The following is a 24,304-nucleotide window of genomic DNA, read 5'->3' as shown; positions in this document are numbered from 1 at the left end:
AAATAGTCTTGGACTTATTCTCTATCACTCTTTTAGTGATTTCTAACACTGTTTGCTTTTTTTGCCTGCTGCTGCGTGTTGAGTGGAGGTTTTCACAAAATTATGCACAGTAACTCCAAGATCTCTCTCTAGTCAGAGTAGCTAATTTAGTCCTCAGCATTTTCTATGTACAGGTGTGATTACGTTTTCCAATATGCATTATTTTGCATTAGTGGAGCAGTGTTAAGCTCACACCTACACTGGATTTGTTCTGGGTTTGCACAGCACTTAGCACCGTGGGATCTTGTGCCATGAGCTGGTTCTCAGACCCTACAATAATTATCCCCATGGAAACAGACAGGAGGATCACACCACTCTTTTTCGCATTTCTAACCTCTCTGGTTCTGTCACACAGCTGGAGCAGGCACAGGGGGTTTTCTAGCCCAATTACCAGGTCTGTCTGGCAACCCTGTGCACATTGTGTGAGGAGTTAAACCACAGAGGTGATTACCACTTATGTAAGTTTTTAAAGCACTGCTAAAAGCATCGAACCCCCGATAGCCAGGAGCTCCTGTAAAGACCAAGATGGTAAGAAAGTTGTTCTCTATCCCTGCCCTGCACCCCGAAAGAAAAGGAGCATAACATGGCACAAAACCACAGCCAGCAGCATAGGTAATTTATTTTATTGCATTTTATAATGCCGTTGTCCATACAGATTACATGCAGCTAGATCTACTGTACAAGGGTTTACCGTCTGCCAAAGCAGACACATGGAAGTTCAGAGTACAAATACACAGCAATGCTATTTCCTTTATACAGCATGGGCATATGGCAGTGATGGGGCTGGCGTGAGAGTAAGGGTCAAAGGTTATGCACAGCCTCCTGTCACCTTCCTTGTCCCCTCCAACGTCCCAAAGGGTCACAGCCCTCTGACCAACACCCCGTAGAAGAAAAAAATAGCGATCCTCACTGCAGGTCTTAAATCCTCCCCACCCCCACTTCCTTTTGAACCAAGAGGGAACAGAAATGTAGCTGTCCCGGTGGGAATCACAGGCAGGAAGGTAGCTGAGTAGGCAGCTGGAACTAGAGTCAGGGTGAAAGTCAGAAAGTGGGGTCAGTTTCTCCTTATACGACAATGCCAAGACAGTAAAGTCCCTTTGCAACAGACATGCTCAGAACAAGGACCTGCAGTGGCCAAAGTGAATACTACAAGTGCAAGCTGAGGCCAGGTTGGGTCTAATCAGGTCAGCTCAGCAGACGGAGGTTCCCTCTTCCTTCCACCCACTGAGACCAACAAGCCACGCCAGGGCCTGGCAGCCTAGCTGGTGAGGAATACCTAAGCTGACATGGATTAGAAATCACTAGTCATTGGTTTTTGGGTGTTCCCGCCACCTGAGATTCAGCCAGGGGTTTGGAAGACTATCACCAGGGTTGCGTAGCTATCAGAGAGGCAGAGCTCTGACTGGTGTGGAGGGGAATGAATGGTTCTTTTGCTTAAAGTTTAGCAGAAAATCTAAAAGGGTTTGTGGGGGGTAAGAGGTGAGCTGCCAGATGCCTTTGGCCAAGGCCTGACCCCCCCCCCATCCCAGTTTTTCCACTCATAATGGCAAAAGGTATCCCCATTTCTGCTACGCCTGGCCAATCCCTGCAGAGCTAAACATGCTTTGGGGTGCTCCAAATCTCAACTCCAACTGGAGGCCCATATTTTGCAGATGGTGTCTGCTTTTACAAGCTGAACCCTATTCTGAAACTCTGGGGTCACTCAGAATCCAGGGCACAAAAATCCCACATTTTTTTAAAGCACCCAAGGGAAAAAAAAATAAAACCAACTGATGATGTTGGATATTTATGTAAACAAAACAAAACAAAAAACACAACCTTTGGTGGAATTAAAACTTCATCGGTTTTTATACTCACTTCCAACTTCTCTAATTCCCAGTCAACACCAGCTGGAAATTGTTGTAACAGGGAGCCTCATTCCTTTCTTGCACCAATTTCTCTGCCCCCTTCACCTCTCTAGCAATACTAATGAGTAACAAAACAACCCCAGCAAAAAGTAAAACCCATGACCACATGGAAAAATGGAACCATCTCCAACAAAAGTCAAGGAGAGATCCCAGAACAGCTCCCTAATATTCAGGAAAGCATTCTAGATGTCCTGGGTTATTCCTTGCCCAGAATAATGCCATTAGAGAAAAAGGAACCAACAGAAAAAACTCATGGTAGTAGGTTTAAAACCAGTATATATATATCTCAATATATACAGACATACACAATTCTGCCACACGTTGCATTTGGTCCTTTAACTCTCCCGCTCCTGCATTAAATGTGTTATGAGGTAACAAGAGACAATTTTTAAAAAATTCAATGGGAGAACATAGTCCACCACCATGTAAGTACTGTCCATTGTTTGGGCAAAACGCAAGAGACTTGTGTAACACTGTACCTTAATGATACACAACGCTGGAAAGAGGCTAGGCCAGGCAATGACGGGGGTAAGAGAATGAAATAAAATACCCCTGAGTATCAAACTGGACATATTTAATGTGACACGAACGCTTCGCGTTGCTTGAACATTTGGGGCAAACCAAAACCAGGAGTGCTTGGAGCAGTAAGATATTCCAAAGCTGCACACAGTTTAAAAAACCCTTTATATTTATATATATATTTATATTTAATTCATATAGTGCTCTTCTGAGCCACATCATGGCACCATGGCAATGTACAAAGACACACGCGATGGTTGATGAGCCGAGAAAAAGGGAGGACAAGCCAGTTGTAACAGGACTTGTGAGCAGCCAGCGGAGGGCTGCCTGTGTGTGTTTTGTGTACAGTGTTTTTAAGTAACAGAAACCTACTAAAGTAATAATGATGAAGTTGAACTTTTTGGCTTATCTAGAACAAGGGGGTTATGGACCCACCGACCTTGAGGAGCGGGCGAATGCTTTGGCAAGGCTGTGACCCAAGGAGAATGCCAACCGATAGACAATGGTGATCTTGGAGAGGAAATGGCTGCTTTGGTACCCACTGTGTGGCAGTTACATTGGTTGGGGCATGTTCCTCTGCTCTGGGCTCATGTCCTTGGGTGAGCGTCATTTGTTTAAATACAGGATCACATTTTGCCCCCATCACTCTAGCTTGATGGGGTCTGAAGAGTGTGGCTCACCCCAAAATAAATTCCACCACAGCCATGTCTGCACTGGACAACCACATTTCTTTGGCGCTAATATGATATTAAGCCTACAGAGCTGTCACTCATGCTGGTGTAACCATGCACACTTTAGTAGAGTCACTCTGGGTTTACATGAGTGTAACCAATATCAGCCTCTGCAGTCTAGACAAAAAGGCAACACATTCTCAGACAGCGTACATCTGCCTAACTCCCTGCATCCAACCATCTTTGCCTACTTGTGTGCTCAATCAGGTTAGTTAACACACAATGCAGTTTCTTACGGCGGACAAACCTTAAGGTGGATGCATCAGTTCAAGGAGTCCCCCTCTCTGCTGGCAGCTGGGCATCTCAGCTGGAAAGCCCATTTTTGTTCGGTTGCAGATCAGACATTTCACACTGGGCTGCAGCTCCCATGGGCAGAGAATTTTTGTGGTGCTCCATGCATCTGAAAATCATCACATCCTAAATATCAAGTGGAAACGGGCATGTGGTGGAGCACCAGGCAGTTTTAGGTGTGCTTTTGTCCGGGGGGGGGGGGGCGGGGGGCGTGCATGTTGGAATTTCACATCAGAACTATTTTCACACAGTTTAAGTTCCAAGAGCATCAGAAACTGAAATAGACCACAAAGTAAAAAAGGGAGCAGGTCAGTTTCACTCCCAAGCTGAAACAAGTGCCAAAAAAGGACAAACTGCACCAATGATGAGACTTAAAAATGTCATCAAAGGGGAGGGGAGAAGGGACAGGCTAATTAGACTCTATGTAATCCATACATGGGAATCTCTGCCAGCAGCCCTGTAAAAAAACATGCTGATGTTTCAAGAAAGGTGTCATGAAAGCTGCAACTCTAGCTGGTCCATCTGTAGCCCAGGCAAGAGACATGGCTTTTGACAATTGAATTGCAACTTGAGATTCTGAAGCAGGCCACACCTCGGGGGAAGCTAGAAGAGAGAAAATCTGTTGCCTGCAGCTTAATATATGCTAGACCGTGTTTAAAGGACAGATCTCGTCACCTGATCCTTGCAGGCAAACCCATAAGGTCATGTGAAACCTTGTTCATTTCCTTCTGACATAGAGGTTGCCCGCGCAGACCCAGCTGCAAAATCTGCTCCTCGGAGAATACCAGAAGTCATGTTCGTGTTGGGGCATCTTTGATCTGCTGGGATAGCCCCACCTTGGTGACACATCCCAATGTTACCAGGCGCGATGTGAGACACAGACAGCACGAGAAGAGACAAGGGAGTCACTCACCGGGGAGATGCGGTTATTTAAAACGAAAAAGTGAAAAAGAAAGGAAGGATTGTTCTGCTGGAGCTGGGGAAAAAAATCCCTCACGCTCACAGAGCGCATCCGCTTTCAGGGTAAGGCTTCCCCACTCGACAAAACAGCCTCTTCTGATGCCTCACACATACATCCCACCACGAGCCGTCCACGCAAACTGAATTCTCAGGAGGGCCCGAATGCAGCAGGGATTTCACGCTCACGCTGTCACAGACACATAAAATACCAACTCCTGTCTCTCAGCCATTAGAGATTGTTCTTAACCCTTGATGTGCGGTTTGAAAGCTATAGGCAGCTGCCAAGTGGGAAGAGGTCCTGTCTGGCACCGGGCCTGCAGCAGCTAAGAATCCACCTAGGATCTGTTCTTTTCATCGCCTCTCTCTGCAGTCCACCACAACGCATCGTGGTCTTTCTGGGAATATCTGCCTGCGCAATATTTCCAAAACATTTCCAAACACTACTCCCATTAAGGGCCAGACCCTGCTCTTAATAATGATAGTGCGAGAGCTCCTGTTGATGTCAAATAAAGCAGGGTCAGGATCCTAAGAAATAGTTACATATGGGATGCTAGAGCACGGCCCTATTTTATGGTGGGGCCAGGGCAGATTGGCTGAGATGCAGTATTGTATGCTGGGGTCCTTGGTCTTCATGTAGCCCTCTGGCTGTTGATAGCAACTGGAGCCTGCTACCATTTTAGTCACATGCAGGGTCTTATCCACAGCCTGTTTCAATCAATGGGGCTTTTCCTGTTAATTTCAATGGGCTTCCAATCAGGTTCTAAGGATCCCGACAAGATACCAAGGTGGCCACTCCCCTGTTGCGCTGCTCTTCTACAGTGTGACCGTGAGTGCTACAACCACCCGTCCTTGTCCTGGCTGGCTTGTGAGGTTGGCATGATCCCTCAAAGACGAGTGTGCTCCCTCCCCCTTTGGTTTAATGGGCTCAAGGCAAAACACACCTGGAGTGACAGAGGCTTTGGTTTATATAGAGACAATTCTACTTCTAAAGAGAAAGGACTCTCTTGGGTGGGGATGGCAACAGGTCAAACCCTCATCATCCTGTCATACAGTACCAAGAACCACCCCATAAATAGCGGCAGAGCACGCCTATCTTGGGCCCCGCAGAACGAGCCGTGGATGCCCAGTGCAGAGAGTGGATATTGTACCTAGAAAACAGTTTAAAAACATAGGCATGAGTAGAAAATAGAGGTGGTTGTACCAAGAATATGGTTTCAGCTTGAGAGGACAATAAAAACTGCAGTGGCAGAGAGAAACTCTGGAAGATAATAGTGCTGAAGTCTCAGCTCTCAAACCTGATGCAGTTTACAAAAGGAACCGGCCAACACAGGGCACAGTCTAGCAAAACAGCAACACATCTTATGGATCCTGGTGTACCCACACTTGGAAGTATCTGAGTTACTGACGATCCTGGGGGCATCCTCAAGAGAAGCTACCACGAGCTTTCAGACGAACTTGTTGCCCAAAGCGAGTGGGAATCTCGGCTAGAGAGCAAAGGAAGAGGGAGGAAGGATCTCTCATACTTTGGGGATCACAAAATAAAGGAAAATCAAACAAGCCCTGTTTGAAATAAAAGTGATACATTCCACAAAAATGAAACAAAATCCCCACAGAAAATCTGGATGTATGCAGCAAAGGCAACTGCCGAGGGCTTAGAGGTTGAAACCAGGAGGTTAAAAAGAGCTGTAACAGACAAGGGTCAGAGAGACAGGAGACCAACACAAGAGCTAGCATCCTGGAGACAGATGAAACAGGAGCCATCCCCAAATACCCTCTAGCCTACCCTTTGTTGAAAGCACAGAGCAATAAAACATTAATGCACAATTCCGGTCTACCTTCATCAAAAAGTACAAGCAGCAGCTGTAAACTTTGGTTTAAAACAATAACTTAAGTCAAAAGAAAGCATGTGATGAGGTGGGGGGGAGGAAAGCTTTGCAGGCACCTCTTTTTTGGCTGGCTGAGGGGAGAGACCAAAGTGAATTCGCACACATACAGAAATAGATTAAAGGAAAAGTTTTGGTTTATGCTTCCAGCCTAGGAAAAGGTCTTTGGTCAACAGGTGAGCCAATTGCAAGATAGTCCATAGAAGGAGCTGGGGAGGGTTTTAAGTGTGGTCTTGAAGACAGGCCTGGTGTGCATGAAGTGTGTGTGTGGGGAGCTTGCTAGATTCCCAGAGGACCCCACTTTCCTAGCTGTCTCGAACTGAACGGTGCCCAAACAAACATGGAGAGTCTCTAGGGTGGGGGAGCTGAGGTTTCATTATCACCTTCTACAATTCATGAGCAGCTTGTCTGCCACGCTTGGTCACCTTTGTGTTTTTACAAGGTGGGGGTGGGGACTGGGGAAATCAAACTTGCTGTGCACGGCTATTCCGATCTCCATGGAGGGCTCCAAACAAGCAGCTGGAGATTGAGTAGTATTAGGAATTCTGCCTTCTTCCACAAGCTGCATCCCTTCTGGGACTGCCCCTTTCCCTAGGGGTTGAAGGGACTCTCTCTGTAAAACAACTTTCTCCCTCTGAATTCCCCCATGCAGAACTTTCCAATCTCTTGGCAGCTTCAGACTCCCATGACCGGGAAGCAGCAGAACCAGGAAAACTCTGGTGTTCAGTGGAGACATCTAGTGTGGACTCTGGGGAACGCCAGCAGCCATTCCAGTCCCTGACTGGCATTTTTCGTGAACTCCAGCTGCAAGAATAAAATAAGCAACTGTCCTTCACTCCCCTGCCCCAGATTTTGTCTAGACTGGGTAAATTGCCACTGAAAGGCAGTCAGAACATAGATTTCTGGGCCCCAGAAGTGCACAGAGCTGCTAAGAAGGGTAATTTTGGTGCACGGCAGATTCTTTGTATAGGTTATGGTGGGCAAGAAGCTGCTCTCTGATCTTAAATAGTCACCCAGGACCTTGAGAACCCAGGAGCAGGAGAGCAAAGTTGGCCAAAAGGGTTATCTACAGGCCACCACTCAACAAGCACTTTTAAAAAGCACCGGACACTGGGCAAGTGGCATGAAACAGGTCACACTTTGCAAGTGACACAGCATCTTCCCATTTGAGGATCTCCACAAGCAGTGCTAGTGAAACAGGTTAGCCTGGGGCAAAGTTAGATGGGACCTGAGTTCTGAACTCCAGTCTGGTCCCTGGCTTATGGACGGCAGGGAATAGTGGGTGGGAATTGCCAGTTTCACTCTCTAGTGGTCCCTCGAGTCACTTGGAAGTCAGCTGTGGCGCTGCTAGGGTTGGGCAGGTGGCAGGGGATTCTGGGTCCCAGTTGTTGGTGGAAGGAGACACTCAAGGGAGTTAACAAGGAGGACAGATAGACGGAAGGATGTGACACACCTAATCTGGAGGCCTCTTCTAGAATGACTCTGGGTTGTGCAGAGGGACCGAGCACCAACTGCTCCCCGCCTACCTCAGCAGAAGAGTTTGGAAGCAGGCTATGAAGGAGGGGTCACCGCACACTCAGCTACCCAGTATCCATTTCCAGGCATGTGGCCCTGAGTGATTCAAACACGAAGCACATCACACAGGAGCAAATATCCTGCAGGGCGCCCTTCTGGAAGGATCCCAGATGAAAGCTTGTGAGTGGGCAGAGAAGGAGGGATCCAAAACTACCAGCTGCCACTAAGGAGCTATGGGGAAGAGGGGAGGTAGATGCAGCTACTCCCTACCCATTTCTGATCCTTGTCCATCCCCCGGCATCTTTCCCTGCCCTGACCCGCTTGGTCCAGGCTGAGGGAACTCCCTCATGAACCATGATTCCATCTTGCATCCTTAAAGGGGAAAAGCTGCCAAGCGAGATGAAAACTGGTTTACACAGCATGCTGAAGTGTCTGCCCTGAGCCCCTCAGAGAGGGGCGTGAAAGGGGACTGATTCGCCAGCCACTTCCAATCCCAGCCCGCCAGTCTCTGAAATGGAGGAACGAAGAAAGGGCTAGAACTTTTAGCTCCACCCAGACACACCGGAGCAGAAGTCGTTGGAGGGGAAGAGTGTGGTAAGGGGAGATTTGGGGTAAGCTTAGAGCTGGGTCCAATCTGTGAGCCACTGAGCCCTGTCATCCCCCGGCATGCATCATTCTCTGATGCCCCTCAGTGACACACAAATGTCTGTGGCAGGAGAGTGTAGGGAAACCAGAACCAAGAGGAACTTTAGAACAAGTTGAACTGCGCGTTGCTGTGCCATGGAGAGCCGGGGGCTGCAATTTGCCTCTAAGAGATGGAAGGGAGGGAAGAGAAGAGGTGGATGGTGAGAGGAGAGAAAAGCTGAGGTGAGGCGAGAATCAGACAGGGCTCTTGCTATTCAGCAACAAGCTCCTCTGCTGAGATCAGCTCCTTGAGAGACCCCTGGAGAAAGTCCCAGAAGAGAAGCAGGTTTATTCTAGAGATGAACTAGGAGACTAAACACTCACACACCCACCTGCCTCCACCTCCCAGCGTTCCCCAAACGGGATCCAATCTTATTGGTAGACAGTTGAGCTTGCCCAAGTCTCATTGGGGTGGGTGGGAGGCTAGACAGAGGAACCTTTGGAAGTTCGCTGCTTTCTACAAAGAGAAAAGCCCTTGGGCGGCGTGACGTGAGGTAACACACACACAAAACAACCAATCAAGGAAAATCAAGAGGGAAAAGAAGGGGGTTTGGATTTTTTCCCCTTTTTTTGGCATTAATACCATCTGTTCACCTGAACTATGGACCGTCTATCCCTAAAAATCTTTTGGTATCTTCCTGTCGTGACAGAAAACAACTTGTGGCCAGTTCGCCATGACGCTGGGCCCAAGTCTCTGACGTGGCGAGGGTGGCAGGACTCCGGGCTGTTTGGAGCTGAGTGCCAGGCTCTAGCTCAGCTTTGCTGGGCCACAGCAGAGGTAGGACTCCACTGCAACCGTACAGTACATATTGCTTTCGGATTGTCCCAGTCAGCTCCTGTTTGGATTCACGGAGTTGACTCAGACCCTATGCCCCTTCCTTTTGATTCTACTGTCTCATCCTGCTCAGCTTCACTAAAACGAACCAGAACACGTGACCACCCAAGCCAGGATGGCCCAGGGGATGTCTCTTCCTTTCACCACCCTTTTCTTAAACGCCCAGCACCTTGGAAGAGAAGAAAGAGGGTTCACAAAGCAGGCGCAGACCCCACTCAATGTTTTACCCCATGAGAACTTTTCACCGACACAGAACGGGGATGGAGCAGGGAGGAGGAGAAGTAACGGGACACACAGTTCTGTAGAGAAGGGCTCTAGACTTTCCCTGAATTCAAACTGGCACTTGGCTCTTGTTTCGATCTTGGATGCCCAGGCGTTGGCTCCTGGCTGGGCTCTGCCGCTGTCTTTCCAATATTTCTGACGGGCTGGGAGGTGATGATCTTTCTGTTTCCAAGGGCCACCAAGCTCAAGGCCAGAGCATCCACCCTCTGCCATTAAACATTTGCGCGCAACTTGGGTAAAGTAGACCACTGTGATGTAAGTGTGCCTCTCTGGAGCAGGGCAGGAGCGGGAACAGGAGTCAGAAAAGAGGGACATCACAGGTTGGGTATTCTGTTCTCCAAGTGGTTTATCATTTGGTGGTAAGCCCTGCTGGAGATGGGAGTGTGATGGGGCTGAGCGAGGTTAAACCAAGCTCAGGCTCCCATGGACACAACCGGTTCTTTTCCTCCATAGCCAGGGAAGGAACCAAGATGGGGATGGGTGGAACTTGAAAGCCATCATGGAGGTCTTGTTTCCGGTTGCCGATGGGATACCTGTAGGTGGCATCTGTGAGGTGAACAATTTCTCCTAGTGCAAAGCCCACTGAGGGAAGAATGACTGGCGAGATCCTCACATCAAAGATGGTTTTCTTCCAATCAGAGGTGGAGGTGGCAACGTGTGGGGAAGGGTAACGTTCCTGGAGGTGCATAGCTCTGCCATTGACTCTGCTGCGCAGAAGGTTGCTTGGTTGGGCCCTCGCATGCAGAGTAGTCACTTCACCACTGGAAAAGCCCAGACCACGGACCCACCCAAAATACTGAGAAAACAAACACGTGCCATGAAGTTGTAAAACAGGGTGGGGAGGAAGGAGAAATTTTCGGACAGAAACAACCTACCATCCTCGTTCACCAATCACTAACCAAAGGGGGAGGGACTGTTTGTTTTTTCTCTGCATGTCCCCCATTGTGGGAGTCTGAAGAGTCACTGGAACAGGGCTGCGGAGGGGTGTCGGGGAGGAGGGATGTGCCTTCAGCAACAGGTTGCACCGAAGAAACCCTTTGCTTTGTCAGGTTAACGCTGAAGGTCGCCTTGAGGAGATGGGAGCCATCACTTGGTCTCCGACTGAGGGTGGGGGGCAGAGGCAAAGTGCTTGCCCCTAGGTGAGGAGAGAGAGCCCTTAAGACAAGTCTTCCATTGGCAGCTCCTCCTCCAGGTCCCTGTCCTCTGGGATCGTCACATTTTGATTGGTGGCAGCCATGAGAGAGACGGGCCTGCTGTCGTCCTCCGCCTCAGCAGGTTCTTCCTTCACATGGACTGGATGGCTGAAGGGAGACAAGGGAGCTGCAGTTTAAAACCTGTGCTGAGGGAGCACAATGGTTCATGGGGGACTGGGCCTGTTTCACCTCTGACAGGCACTCCTGCAGCCAAGCACTTGCCTTATGACTATTACGCTGTGGCCAGGATGAGATGAGGTGGCAACTCCCTAACCCCCCTGCCCCCAACCTCCTCCCCTCCCATGATAAAAATCACAATATCCCAGAACCAGAGGGGACCTCGAGAGGTCATCCAGTCCCCTGTCCTCACGGTAGGACTAAGCATAATCTAGACCATCCCTGACAGATGTTTGTCTAACCTGCTCTTAAATATCTCCAGTGATGGAGATTCCACAACCTCCCTGGGCAATTTATTCCAGTGCTCAACCACCCTGGTTGTTGACTCGTATTTAGCTTGTGGGCCACTATGACCCTGAGATCCTTTCTGCAGTGCTCCTTCCAAGACAGTCACTTCCCCCATTGTGTACGCATGAAACCGATTGCTCCTCCCAAACGGCGTACTTTGCATTTGTCCTTCCAGAATTCTCCCGACCTGGCAGAACAGGTGTCCCTCCGAGCTGGGGGAAAAGCACACAGCAGGGCAGCATGCAGCAGTGCCTACAGCTGCTGCTGCATGCCTGGGGCAAAGTGGGAGGGGGGCCAACTCCCCACCCCCAGAGGGGTGCGGCCTCACAGCTGCGGAACACAGGCTTTCCAACACCCAGTTCTGCAGCATGGGCCCTATCGACTGACCCCTGCTCTGCCCCGTCCTCCTGGCTTAGAGGGGTTCCGAAAGCTACCAACATCTCACCGCCCTCCAGCTCTTCATTGCAACTGCTCCTTGCCCCTCGCCTCGGCAGCTGCAGCAAGGAGGCAGGAAAGTGCCCTGGGCCCACTGGTGTTCACCTGTGCCACCTTGGGGGGTGGGGGGGAGTGTCTGGGGACCACCTGCGCTCCACTGCACCGTTGGGGGGAAGCTGCCTGAGGACGCTGGCACTCACCTGTACTGCTGTGGGGAAAGCCGTGGGCTGTTGCTGCCGTTGCTGTTGACTTGTTCCACGGTGCTGCTCACATCGTCGTGGCCAATGTGCAGCATGCCACTGGTGGAGCTGGTGTTGATCATGGTGGGGCTGTTCAGGAGGGGGAAGTTGCTCTCTGCCAGGGCCGCCTGCAAGAGAGGGACCGAAAGCAGGTGACGGAGGCGGCGGGGTGACAACTGCAGCATGGTGCTGACAAATTACATGCAAGCTCAGGCACTGTTTGGAGGACAGTTTGACGAAGGTTGCACAGTACCATGCCCTGCCTCGGCTGCTGTCCTTGAGCAGCTGCTCCCTGACCTACCAAGAGCCCAGGGTAGGGAGAGCAAGGTCCCCAGGGGTCGGCATTTCTGCCATGGGCAGGATGCAAGGTAGCTTAGGACTTGCAGCTTATTGGTAACCATGGAATCACTAGGGTTAACGCTCCTGGATTAAAGAGTAACCACTCGGGTTATTGATCATGGGAGGCAGGACTCTCAAATTATTGAGTTCAAGAGGGTTTAGAGTTTGGGGGCTGAGGGGTTGCAGGGTCACTGCTGTCAGCGATGCAGAAGCTCAGCCCACTGGGCAACGTGACAATAAATCCCAGAGAGCTGGGTGCACTTGACAGCTGCACGCCACCAGTTTCTCTGGCTGGGCAAAGTTGTGAGGCTTGTCTCTCTTCTGGTTTGGTCTGGGCTGTCATACTGCAGAAGAGCTCTGGTACGCAGGGGACGGTGTGGCAGGAGCACAGGAAAAGCAGTACAGGGCCCGTACCTGGTAACTGGCATTAAGTGCTCCGTAACTGAGTCCCGAAATCATGTTTTTGACTAAAGTTGGGCTCCTGCAATGAGAAACAAAAAGAAGTGCTCCTTTGATCCTGCTGCTCCGAAGACCAGGAGCTGAGATGGGCTCCGTGGCAGAAGGCAAAAGAATAGCAGGCATCTAGCACTTCAAGGTCTCCATGCATGTCTCTGCCTGTCTGGACACGTCTGTACTCCCTTTCTTCCCTGCTACCCTCTGCGAGCGGCATGGCATTGGGTGTCTCACCATTCTACCATCTCTCCTTTGATCCATGCTGGGCTTGGTCCATGCATGAGAAAGCCCGGATGTGCTGTGCTACTGTGACAGTGGTGGTACCCAGAGCCCTGGACCTTTAAACTGCTGCTGGGACACTGCGCTCCAAGCAGTGCTGAGGCTTAGAGGCACAGTCCAGGCGGCACTGAGGTCTAGCTGTCCCTTGCCCCACCCCCTCCACCTGAAGCTCCGCCCCGTCTGGAAGCACAGAACTGGCCCCTCCCCTGCCTTGCCCAGGGGCCCAGCCAGACTCTCAGCCACCTACCACATTTCTTTTACGATTCTGTCCCTTGCCCTCCCTCGTAGGTTTCTTAGTTTTTCCTCCCTTTGTCTGTCAGTCTCTTTTCACCCCTCGCCTTTATCTGTGCCCCTCTTTTCCACCCCTTACTTCTCTCCCCGCTTCTCCTTCTTCCTTTGTCTCGTCCTCCCTTCCGTCTCTGCCCCTCTCCCCTCCAACCTCCAGGAGGCTACCAGAGGCTGCAGGAGGTTAGCAAGGCAGCTGCTTTTCCCCAGTGGCACTGGCAGAAATGCTTTCCGGTTCCCAGGTATCTCTGCATGCTGCAGGGGTACGCATGCCTGGGCAGCTCTCTGGAGGGGCCCGGCTAAGCACATCTATACGATGGTGAATATTCAAGCGGCGCGGTGGCAAGCATGAGCACTGTGTATACATGTCAGGGTGTGCCTGAAAGCACTGCCTGGGGCTTCGCTTCAGAAGAGGCATGGACAGCCCAGCACCAGGGTGAGTCAAAGCTGGGGGCGTGAAGATCCCTGAAGCACGAGAGAGAGAGAGAGAGAGAGAGAGAGAGAGAGAGAGAGAGAGAGAGAGAGAGAGAGAGAGAGAGAGTGTGTGTGTGTGTGTGTGTGTGTGTGTGTGTGTGTGTGTGTGTGTGTGTGTGTGTGTGTGTGTGTGTGTGTGTTTGTTTCTGATTCAGACTTGGTAGATCTTGGATGGATCACTGAAGGACCACGGGCCGGGTGAGGTGTGTTGTGGAGATCACAGGATAGGACACTGGGTATGATACCAGGCTCGTCTGCCATGCCACCTCACCCTGCTGGTAAGCCAGCGCCTGCCTTCTCACGGGGCTCCGTGCAGAGGAGGGTCTTGGGGGGCAGGAAAACAAGAAGAAAAACCCACCCTGTCATCTTTGGTGGCCTTCGCTTTTGGTACTCGTGTTCGTCTACTGTCCAGACGGCTCCCTTGACGTTCTCCACTCGCACAAAGCACTTGTGCAGGCTCAGGTTGTGACGCACGGCATTCTGCGGAGGGGAGAATCGACATGGGTGAAAGACATGCTCCAGAAGCCTCCTGGCTCCCCAAAACACACCCCAGCTGTCCCTACTCGCAGCCGTTACGGTCCTCTGCCCCTGCAGCACTGCTCGCCAGCATCCCTCAAACCCACCTTTGGCGCTGGAAGCAGCAGGGGCAGAGAGGTCACAGATTTGGTCACCACTTGCCCTCTCTGCTGACCAAGAGAAGCATCCCCCTTCGGGCCCCTCACGCTGAGGTGAGGAGTGTGGCAGGGGACAATACCCTACGCTGTACCTCAGCCCTGCAAGGCAGGCAGGCAGCATTCCCTCTGATACCCGGCCTAGATATTCCCCTCAGGCCCTACATGGCCCTGGAATCATGGCACTGTACCCACTAATTTCTTTATGACCACATGCAGAATGAATTTTGTGATGTGCACCAATACGGAGGTGAGGCGTGACACACAACATCTGCACTGGTGCATGTCACAAAACGCATTCTGCACATGCATGTTGTGTGATGGGGCTGGGCCAAGGGGTTCATGGTGGGGATGGAAGGCTCCAGGCTGGGGCAGAGGGCTGGGCTGTGCGTGTGTCTGGGGAGGGGGTGAGGGTTCTAGCGGGAGGCCAGGGATGCAGGAGGGACTCTGGTCTGGGGTGCAGGGGGGAATGAGTGCTCCAGATGGGGGTGTGGGCCACCCCTAGGCCGCTCTCCCTGAAGCAGCTTGGGGCCAGGGGGAAAAGTGCCTCTCCACGGCTGCAACAGGGCTGGCTGGAGAGGGGCACCACTCCATGGCCCTGCCATGTCTGGGCTAGGCTGGGGTGGGGGCCAAGGAAGGGGCACCTCTCCCTTGACCACAGAAGTTCAGTGCTTGGACCTCTGGGCAGAAGAGCCTCTTCCTGCTGCAGCAGATTCATAGAATCCTAAGGCTGGAAAGGACCTCAGGAGGTCACCGAGTCCAGCCCCCTGCCAAAGCAGGACCAACCCCAACTAAATCATCCCAGCCAGGACTTTGTCAAGACTGGACTTAAAAACCTCTAGGGATGGAGAATCCACCACCTCTCTAGGCAACACATTCCAGTCCTTCACCACCCTCCTGGTGAAGGAGTTTTCCCAATATCTAACCTACACCTCTCCCTCTTCAGCTTCAGACCATTACTCCTTGTTCTGCCATCTGACATCACTGAGAACAGTTTCTCACCCTCCTCTTTAGAGCTCCCCTTCAGAAAGTTGAAGGCCACTATTAAATCACCCCTCAGTCTTCTCTCTTCTGTAAACTAAACAAGCCCAAATCCCTCAGCCTCTCCTCACAGGCAATGTGCTCCAGATTCAGGGCTTGGGGAGAGGCATCTTTCCCTGCTGCAGCCCTGAGCCCCAAACATAGGACTTAACAGGCAGCGGTGCAGCCCTGCAGCTTAGGGGAAACTTCACACCTTGACACTTCACAGGTTTGAATGCACTTCTCCCCACACCTGTGAGGCAGGGCAAGAATCCCGTCAGCATGTCGGGAGCTGCAGCATACAGACAAACCGACTTGCCCCAAGTCACACAGGAAGTGAAGCACTGAACAACCACCTGAACTGGACTTGCCCGCATCCCAGGCAAACACCGTACTCCTGTGCTTTCCTACACAGCATCATCCTCCACACCCACCCCCCTTCACCAAAGCCAGGCTCATTTTACCTCAGCCAGGGACAGCAGGAGGAGAGATGGAGGGCCAAGTCCCACAGAAGGAATTCCTGCCTGACTTCAGCCAATCCACCTGGGGATAAAATACCCTCTGGCCATGAGCCGAACCCACCTCCAGTCCTTTCCCCTCCTGAGACCCAGCAACGTGAACCCTGTGAGCTCCTGCTTCCCTTTGGGAAAATACCAGGCACCCCAAATTTCCACTTGCACCAACAGGAGCTCAGCTGGTGGCAAGTCTCAGCTCAGCCAAATCCTGAGCTTTTGGGAAAGATGGAGGGAAACTGAGTCAGACAGGGACAGGGCTGGGGTGAGCTGCCTCAGAAAGGCACCACAAGAAGCAGCCATCGTCCTTCTTAGCTTGGAGTCATTTGGCCAAGCAGCTTATTATTTTTTTTCCTAGTCTCTTTCTTCCCTGTTTCTTTCTGTTGCCTGTCTTTACACTGCTAAATGTAAAATAAAGAGACGCACACGTAGGCAGACGGCACAGCCCCGAGAGACACCGGCTCCCCCTTTCCCCTTCCAACTCCCTGCCATTTGCTACTGCCCCTATTTCATTACCAATTTTAATTTGCCTCTAATTAAATCCTGTGTATTTTTCTGACTCACTTGCTAATCCATGAGGGAGGCAGGAGGCTGGAGTGGAATCTCTCCGAGCTATAATTACAAAGGGCCTAATCACGCCGGGGCTCTGCCTTTGAATAAATTTCCTTGCATTAAGGGTCTCAGATTCTCTGCCTTGCAAATGAGAATGACCCCAATTTCAGGAAGTTGGCCTCAGAGGGTTTTTTTTTCTTATTTCGAGTCCTGATTCGTGATGAGAGACTAATTCGTTACGCTAAAACATTAACAGCAATTTAAAAGGTCGAACAGGGGCCGTATAAACAAAGGAGCCAGCCCAGACAACAAGGCAAAAGGAGAAACAGGGACAGGGACTAAAACCACCCCATTGGAAAGTGTTACAGTTCCCGAAAATTCATCCAATTGGACCTTTTCCTCCTTTTTCATTCAACCCTGCAAACAAAAATTGCTACTCCTCCCAGAAACACGTACAAATGCGTGCGCTCTTGCTAAAGCAACGCCATTACCTGACACATCCAGTGGGGATGCTGGGGCAGCAGCTTCTCCTGCCTCATTCTTATTCCTAGCATGGCAGTGCTGAGAGAGTTTAGCCTCTTGTGCTAGGTGCTGCACTCACAACCAACGAGAGTCAGAACCTGTCCCATAGCAGATATGGCAAGGGAGAGAAGGACAACTACTTTCTGCCTCCAGATGGGGAGCTGAGGCACAGAGAAATGAAGGGTAACATTTTCAAAAGCACTGGGTAGGTCTGAACTGTGTTTTAAAAACAGCAAGAGAGTTTCAGAGCCTGTTTCTATAGGCAGCAGCACTCAGCCTCTGAAGCTTAGGAACGGGTGAGTTTCAGATCTACACAGCTAGTTTTCAGAACTCTGTTGACCTGGGCTTCCAGAGTTGCTGCTCTGGGTTTTAAAGTGCAGGGCAAGGGAGAGATTGCCCCTAGCAATCCAGCCACCTTTCCCTTTAGAAAACATCAGACTTGGCCCCCTAGGAGAACGTTGGTGGGACATGTTTCCTGGTAACTTCTGAAAGTGCAGTTTCAGCTCCTAAGTCACTTTGGTAAACTATTCAGAGGTGCTTATGTAACTACTGCAAGCTCCCGCTGTGCCAGCCAAGGCACTGAACACAGACCCCTGGTCCAGTGCTGGACCACTAGCCCACCTATCCCTGCAGAAGTGTAGGCCCTGCATTTTATTTCTAATGCCCAGAACGACCTGTGCATCTTCCCTATCCTCTTCCCCCAGCTTTGCCAACAAGCCTGGGAGACCGTTCCAGCAGCTGCCCTGGAGGTTCTCTCCTGCTACTCCCATGAACAGCGGCCACCAGCTCTGCACATGCTGCTGGCAAAGAAAAGCTCTGCCATTCTCATCAGAAACGAATTTGGGAGCGGGAGGTTCCTTCCTGGGGACTCCTCGCCAATACTCAAGGCCTTCACCGCAGATACCAAGCAAGGGGCTTGATCGGCTCTGAGCTGCTGCAGTGAACTAAGGTCCTCTGACAGGTTCGGGGGCCCCCACACAGGTCCGCTGATGGAGGAGGGGAGGGAAAGAGGGTCAGCTGCCCCATGGCCCAGAAATTCTAAAGGGCCTGGCAATCCTGGCCACCACTGGTGCTACTGATGTGGTGGCAGGGCCAAAAGCCCTGGGCCCTTTAATTCACTGCTGGAACGCCATGCAGCATGCTCCAGACAGTGCAAGGGCTGGCTACCCCTGCCCCTGCCCCTTCCACTGAAGGCCCCACCCCTTCCAGGGGTGTGGAGCCCTCCCCATGTTGCACAGGGTCCTGGCATGGCTGTCAGCTCCCCTGGCCCAAAGATGTTGTTTTAAGAACCTCTCGCCCTCAGCTCTTCTGTACAGCAAGAGGTCCCATTCACAGAGACAAAAGCCAGGGGCATGGGGGGGAGCCAGGGGGCTATGATGGACAGAACCACAGAACACCAGAACAGGAAGGGAATTTGAGAGGTCATCAAGTCCAGTCCCCTGCCCTCCTGGCAGCACCAAGCACTGTTTAGAGTTTCTAGCCCACTGTTTCTTGAACTTTTTGAGCCCACAGAACGCCAACCAATAATATTTTTTGAGGAACACCTTTGACTACTTTTTTTTAAAACAAACCAACAAACAAAAACAAAAAACCCCAAACAGCAACATCTACAGCAAAAACAAGATGAAGTCATTGAATCAGGTGTCATAGCAATGAAGAAGTAATACTGCATCTGGTTTTAACAACAGAATATACAGACCATCTATGCATTTTTCCCCAACGGTGACAGCACACCTGCGAGGTGGTCACAGAACACCAGTGTTATGCAGAACCCAGTTTGGGAAACTGATATAGACCATCTCTGATGGGTGTCTAACCTGCTCTTAAATATCTCCAGCGATGGAGACTCCACAACCTCCCTAGGCAATTTATTCCACTGTTTGACCGCCCTGACAGTTCGGAAGTTTTTCCTAATGTATGGGATGAATAGGAGTTTGGGTTTGCTGTTTCAGGAGTTGGGATGCTTGGAGGGAGACTTTCTGTACAGCATCACCAGGCAGATGGGATCTGCCCTGGGTCTCACTGCCCTTCAACCCATGCCCCCTGGCTAGCAAAGAAATAAGAGTTCCTCCTTGAGCACATAAGCAAAGCGAATAAATCTCTTGGACAGCTCCTCCCTCCCTGTGTGTAGATGGGATTCTCCTTCAAACAAAGACCTGATTAAAGGAGGGAGGCACAGCAAGGCCACAACCCTTATTAAAAAATAATACTGCGGCACTGTACAGTAATGACTCAGTCACCCAGCTGTAAGCAGCATCCCACTGTTACTGAACAGCACTGTCATGGGCGTGCGTATCTATTTCCACCAAAATCTTTCAGAGGGCGAGAGTGCCGAAGAATTTAAAGGCAAACAAAGTGATTTGGTTTGGTTTTGTAAAACCATGCTATGTAATGTAACAGAACTCTCTTCCCTGCATGCCTTGGATAAGGATCACATTCTCTATTCAGTTCAGTTCAACGGGAGTTGAGAGCAGATCCCCATTGCAGCTTCACTCCAACTAATTTCATGAGCAGCTTTCCCAGAAAGGAAATTCTGCTCCCAGGAATGCAGGTGTGAAGCTGCAGAAGTCAATGGAGGACCCAGTCACTGGCTTAGAGTCCAACGAGGCCTAGAGATCCCACTTGAGATTCTGCCCCTGTTGTGCTAAGTGCTGTACAAACACTTAAGGTAAGTAAAATCTCCACAGCAGTCCTGCCTTAACTGATTTGGCTTCCTGAGGCTCACGCTCACACGTTCAAAACTGTTGGAGAGAGTATTGGGTTTGGGCTGGAGCCCCCGGCCCTCCTCCAATTTCAGAGCCCAGATTCCAATCCCACATCTGCACTATACTGCAAGGCTCAATCATCTGATCTGAGCTCTAAGATTCACTGACATGGGTGGTGTGTGTTTTTAAGCCTGGATGCACACCTAGCAAGAGCCAGCCACTGCCCCAAAGAACCCACTACTTAATGAGGCGAGGCAGACTAAGGACCAGAGGGGAAGGAGCCACAGAAGCCCAGATGGTTAGCAGCAGAGCTGGGATTAGCACCCATTAGACCAGCCTTGGTCTCACGAGAAGTAACTCCTTAGACAGTGACTCACATGTGACTACCCCAGAGAAAGGCAGGATGAGACCCACCCATTAACCAGGGGACCCTCACTGAGCAGAAAGCCTGTCGCGTCTGCCAAGGTGCCACTCATGGCTGGAGCATTCTTTTGTCTTCTGCTAGACAAGGAGCCAGCTCAGCTCACCCTGCGTATAAAGCTGCATTTCAGGGCTTGCACCAGTACGTCCAAGCTGCAGTTGGGAGCAGTGACTGCAGACCATGGAGGCATATCCAATCCCACTTTGATCAACCTCGCGTGATGCAGACAGTGGTGAAGGTGCAGGAGGCGTGGGGGCTGGCATGGAACAACTGCTGGCATATGAGCCCAACCGATATGTGCTTGGGGAGCTAGCATGTGCAGCCACAGCTTTGCGGTCAGCTCACTAAAATAACTCAGCTGCGTCTCGTCTGGATGGGCCAATACATTCAGCAATGACACCTCCCAACTGTAGTGTAGATGGACCCCCGGAAGCTGTTAGAACGCAGGACTGCAGGCCAAGAAAGCCATAACCCCTTGGAAATGCATGGCCCTGAGGCTTAACCCGTCTTTTGCGAATGAATATCAGTGTGGGAGGGGAGGCAGAGACTTGCCAGGCCCCTGGGCAACATGGGGGGAAGGGGCGGGGCCTCAGGTGGAGGGGGTGGGGCGAGGGCAGGCAGTTCTCAGGACTGTCTGGAGAGCGTGGTGTTGCCCTCCTGCCCCCGAGCTGCTCAGAGCATGCCGCACAGTGTTCCAAAGGGTCCCCTTGAATTGCTGGTCCCCTTTGCCTTGCCCAGTCAGCAGGCCTGAGAGTGGGTGCAGAAAGCCCAGCTGAGACACAAAATCAGGCATGTGGTTGGCAGGGGTCTGGCATTTCCATGTCTGGGCCCCTACGACGAGATAAACTGCCCAGTGCTTCAAAGGGACTCAGCCAGGCATAAGGTCACATGCCGGCTTAGCCAGGTTGTCCTTTGGGTGGTGTGTGCATGTGTCCCCCTCCCACCTTATCTCAGCTCCTTTGCTCTCAGGCAGCCTGCAGGCCATATTTTAAAGTGGCTTTTGCATCTCAACAGAGTATTTATTTAGTGCCAGGCTTGGCTGCTCTGTTTGCCTCTCATCTTTGTCTTGTCTAATGATGTTTGCTTTAGGCCCTGGCCCTGCTTCCCCTCCCAGCTCCCACCCCCACCCCATCATGCTCACGGTTTCTCTGCTGCGTACACTGTCACAGCAGCCCCCACCATCACGCCTTCTCCTATCCCTTCCTTCCTCCTCTGGGTGCTTTGCACCTGCGCAATGCCTCCTACCTGCCAGGCACCCAGGGGTCTTGGAAGGAGCAGAAATGTCAGAGCTGGTTAAGAAACAGTGATCGGCTGTTGTTTAACATTTCCTCTACCCTCCACACTCCCCTGCCTCCTGAAAGAACGCAAACATTTTTGTTTTGGAAGACTTTTCTATCACTTCCTTGTCTCTCCACTTCCGGCCCCTCTTTTTATCCCCCCAAGGGCAAAATGGAAATAGGAAGACATGTAAAAGGAGGAGGAAAAAAGGTACAAAAGGGGGGGAAGCCCCTCCAAAACAACAAGAAGTCCTGTGGCACCTTATAGACTAACAGATATTTTGGAGCATAAGCTTTCGTGGGCAAAGACCCATGTATCTGATGAAGTGGGTCTTTGCCCATGAAAGCTCATGCTCCAAAATACCTGTAAGTCTATAAGGGGCCACAGGACTTCTTGTTCTCGAAGATACACGGACTAACACAGCTACCTCTCTGACACCAGCCCTGCAAAACAACATTTCAGCTTTTCCCCACCCAAAGAGCCTGAAAAATTATGAAAAAAGTTTTTTTGCATAAATTTTGACATGTGGGGGGGGAAAGACAATTTTCTAACCTCAGATGTTTACAAACTAAACATTTTGGCCACCACTGCTAACCACTAATGCTTCTGTTTTAATTATGGGGAAACTGAGGCAGACAGTGAAGTATAATAGCGATGGTATGAAAAATAGAACCTCAATCTCCCCTCTAGCCCTGCTCTGCTCCCAGAGTTAGAAACAGAGCCTAAGTCTTGTGACTCCCAGTCCCTACACCTTAGACATCACTCCTCTCCCAGAGCCACAAATGGAGTCCAGAGGTCCCAAGGAAGCTCTATCCCCTGTTCTAACCATTAGGTTCCTTCTGCGAACAGCACCAGATTTTAATGAAAGTGATGGGTGCGAAAGTGGCATTTCTCCAAGGCAGAAGCCATCTGCCAGCTCTTGGGGCATGACCGCTCCTGTGAGATCCCAACAGCAACCTGGGCAGAGCAGCCTTCACCAAAGTGCTCAGACACAATGCTGGCCTGGCACGCAATGAGCTGTTCTTCTGCTAATGCAATGCTCTGCATGAACAATCAGGGGGAGTGGATGATTGGTGCAGGAACTCAAGGAGCCATTAAAAAAAGAGAGTCCTTACTGGGCTTGTTTAACCGACCTGTTGCCCAGAGGGCTGGTTCACATTACAGCTCACTGTGTGCACTGGAGGGGAATTAAATGGGGCACATTTCTGCATGCCATTTCCTCCCACAGGAGGGGCTATCCCTTCCCCCACTCCTCTGGAGCTACGTTCTTGGTCCACTTTGGAACTAAGGCCTAATGGAGCAGAAGCAATTCACTTTCTAACACCTGCTCTCTAAGAGTGCTGGGTGGCAAACTCACATGAGACCGCGCAGGATCACATCCCGCTGGCCTCCCAGGCTTGGCAGATGCTGGTGAGCGGGTGGGTGAGGTGAAGGGGGCAGAGAACAGGGAAAAGTTCAAATGAGAGCAATGGCAACAAAGGCCAAGAAAGAGTCAGATGCGTGCAGATGGAGAGATGAGGTGTGGGGATGTCTCAAGAAAAGGGAGCTGGAGCCCGAATTCCTAGACTGGTTAGCAGCATAGCACCAGCCTTGCGCCTCTTGAAACATGTAGGAGAGTGAATACCGGGGGCTAATTGTTGAAACTTGCCCTTTGTGATACATCATCACAGCATAAAATCAGGAATAGATGCTAAGATTTCAGGGCTGCTTAGCTTGGGCTCTGCAGCCCCAGTAAAGGGCCCTGCAAGTTTGTTTGCCTGCCCAAGACACTGCACGTCCTGAACACGATGCACAGTACCCACCTGTCAGGACACACACAGAGGGAGTGGTTCAGGCCAGTGTTTCTTAAACTATGTTCTGCAGAACACTGGTGTTCTGTGAACAACTCACAGGTGTGCCGCCAGCATCTGGCACCTTTTTAGTATCATACATGGACGGTCTATCGTTTCTGTTATTAAAACCAGTTACAATGTTACTTCATTGCTGTCATCCCTGATTAAATGACTTCATTTAGTTTTTGCTGTATAAGTTGCTTTTTTTGGGTCTGAAAATGTTTTAAATAAAATTTTCATAGATGTTCTGCATAAGCTTTTTGTTTGGTGTTCTCTGGTCTCAAAGAAGTTTAAGAAACATTGGCTTGGGCTATGCGTTCCCTGCCCATTCATGCAGGGCACAGCCAACACGTCCCAGAGACAAACCCACCGACTGGGACAGGGGATGCTTGTCAGATGGCTGTGGGCAAGATTTTCCAATTTAATTTTAATAAAAAAGCGAGTGCATGAGAGAGACGTACAAAGCTGTGTGTGAAAGGGTTCTAAGCCTCCCCCATCAGTAAAATCCTACGGCCTGTGCTATGCAGGTCGTCCAATTAAACGGTCACAAGTATCCTCAGTATAGAAGAGATGTGGATGCATTGGAGCAGATCCAGCGGAGGGCAACGAAAATGATGGGGGTGCTGGAGCACATGACCTACCAGGGGAGACTGAGGGATCTGGGCTTATTTAATCGGGGGGGGGGGGGGGGGGAAGAAAAAGTGAGCAGTGATTCTATAGCAGCCTTCAACTTCCTGAAGAGGGGCTCTAGAGAAGATGGAGGAAGGCTGTTCTCAGTGGTCACTGATGGTAGAACAAGGAGCAATGGTCTAAAGTTACAGAGGGGGAGGTGTAGATTGGATATTAGGAAAAACTATTTCACCAGGAGGGTGGTGAAGCACTGGAATGCGTTACCTAGAAAGGTGGTGGAATCTCCATCCCTAGAGGTTTTCAAGTCCTGGACTGACAAAGTCCTGGCTGGGATGATAAAGTTGGGGCTGATC

The 24,304-nt window shown here is 50.8% G+C and overlaps 1 protein-coding gene across 10 annotated transcripts in view; it reads right to left on the bottom strand.

Annotated features, from left to right (window-relative positions):
- Positions 1-647: 647 nt before the first annotated feature.
- FOXP4 (forkhead box P4) overlaps positions 648-24,304 on the bottom strand; it is a 153,254-nt gene continuing 129,597 nt past the window's right edge. For all 10 annotated transcript variants that reach the window (XM_074977748.1, XM_074977747.1, XM_074977755.1 and 7 more), the window contains 4 exons: positions 14,167-14,288; positions 12,732-12,798; positions 11,940-12,106; positions 648-10,947 (listed from right to left, as the gene is read on the bottom strand). In XM_074977748.1, coding sequence (XP_074833849.1) covers positions 10,803-10,947; positions 11,940-12,106; positions 12,732-12,798; positions 14,167-14,288 — 501 coding nt within the window. In that variant the 3' untranslated portion in view covers positions 648-10,802. The remainder of the gene's footprint in view (positions 10,948-11,939; positions 12,107-12,731; positions 12,799-14,166; positions 14,289-24,304) is intronic.

The sequence above is a fragment of the Carettochelys insculpta genome, chromosome 26, assembly GCF_033958435.1.
Source record: "Carettochelys insculpta isolate YL-2023 chromosome 26, ASM3395843v1, whole genome shotgun sequence".
Classification (NCBI taxonomy): Eukaryota; Metazoa; Chordata; order Testudines; family Carettochelyidae; genus Carettochelys; species Carettochelys insculpta.
This window is presented reverse-complemented; position numbering and strand designations above follow the sequence as displayed.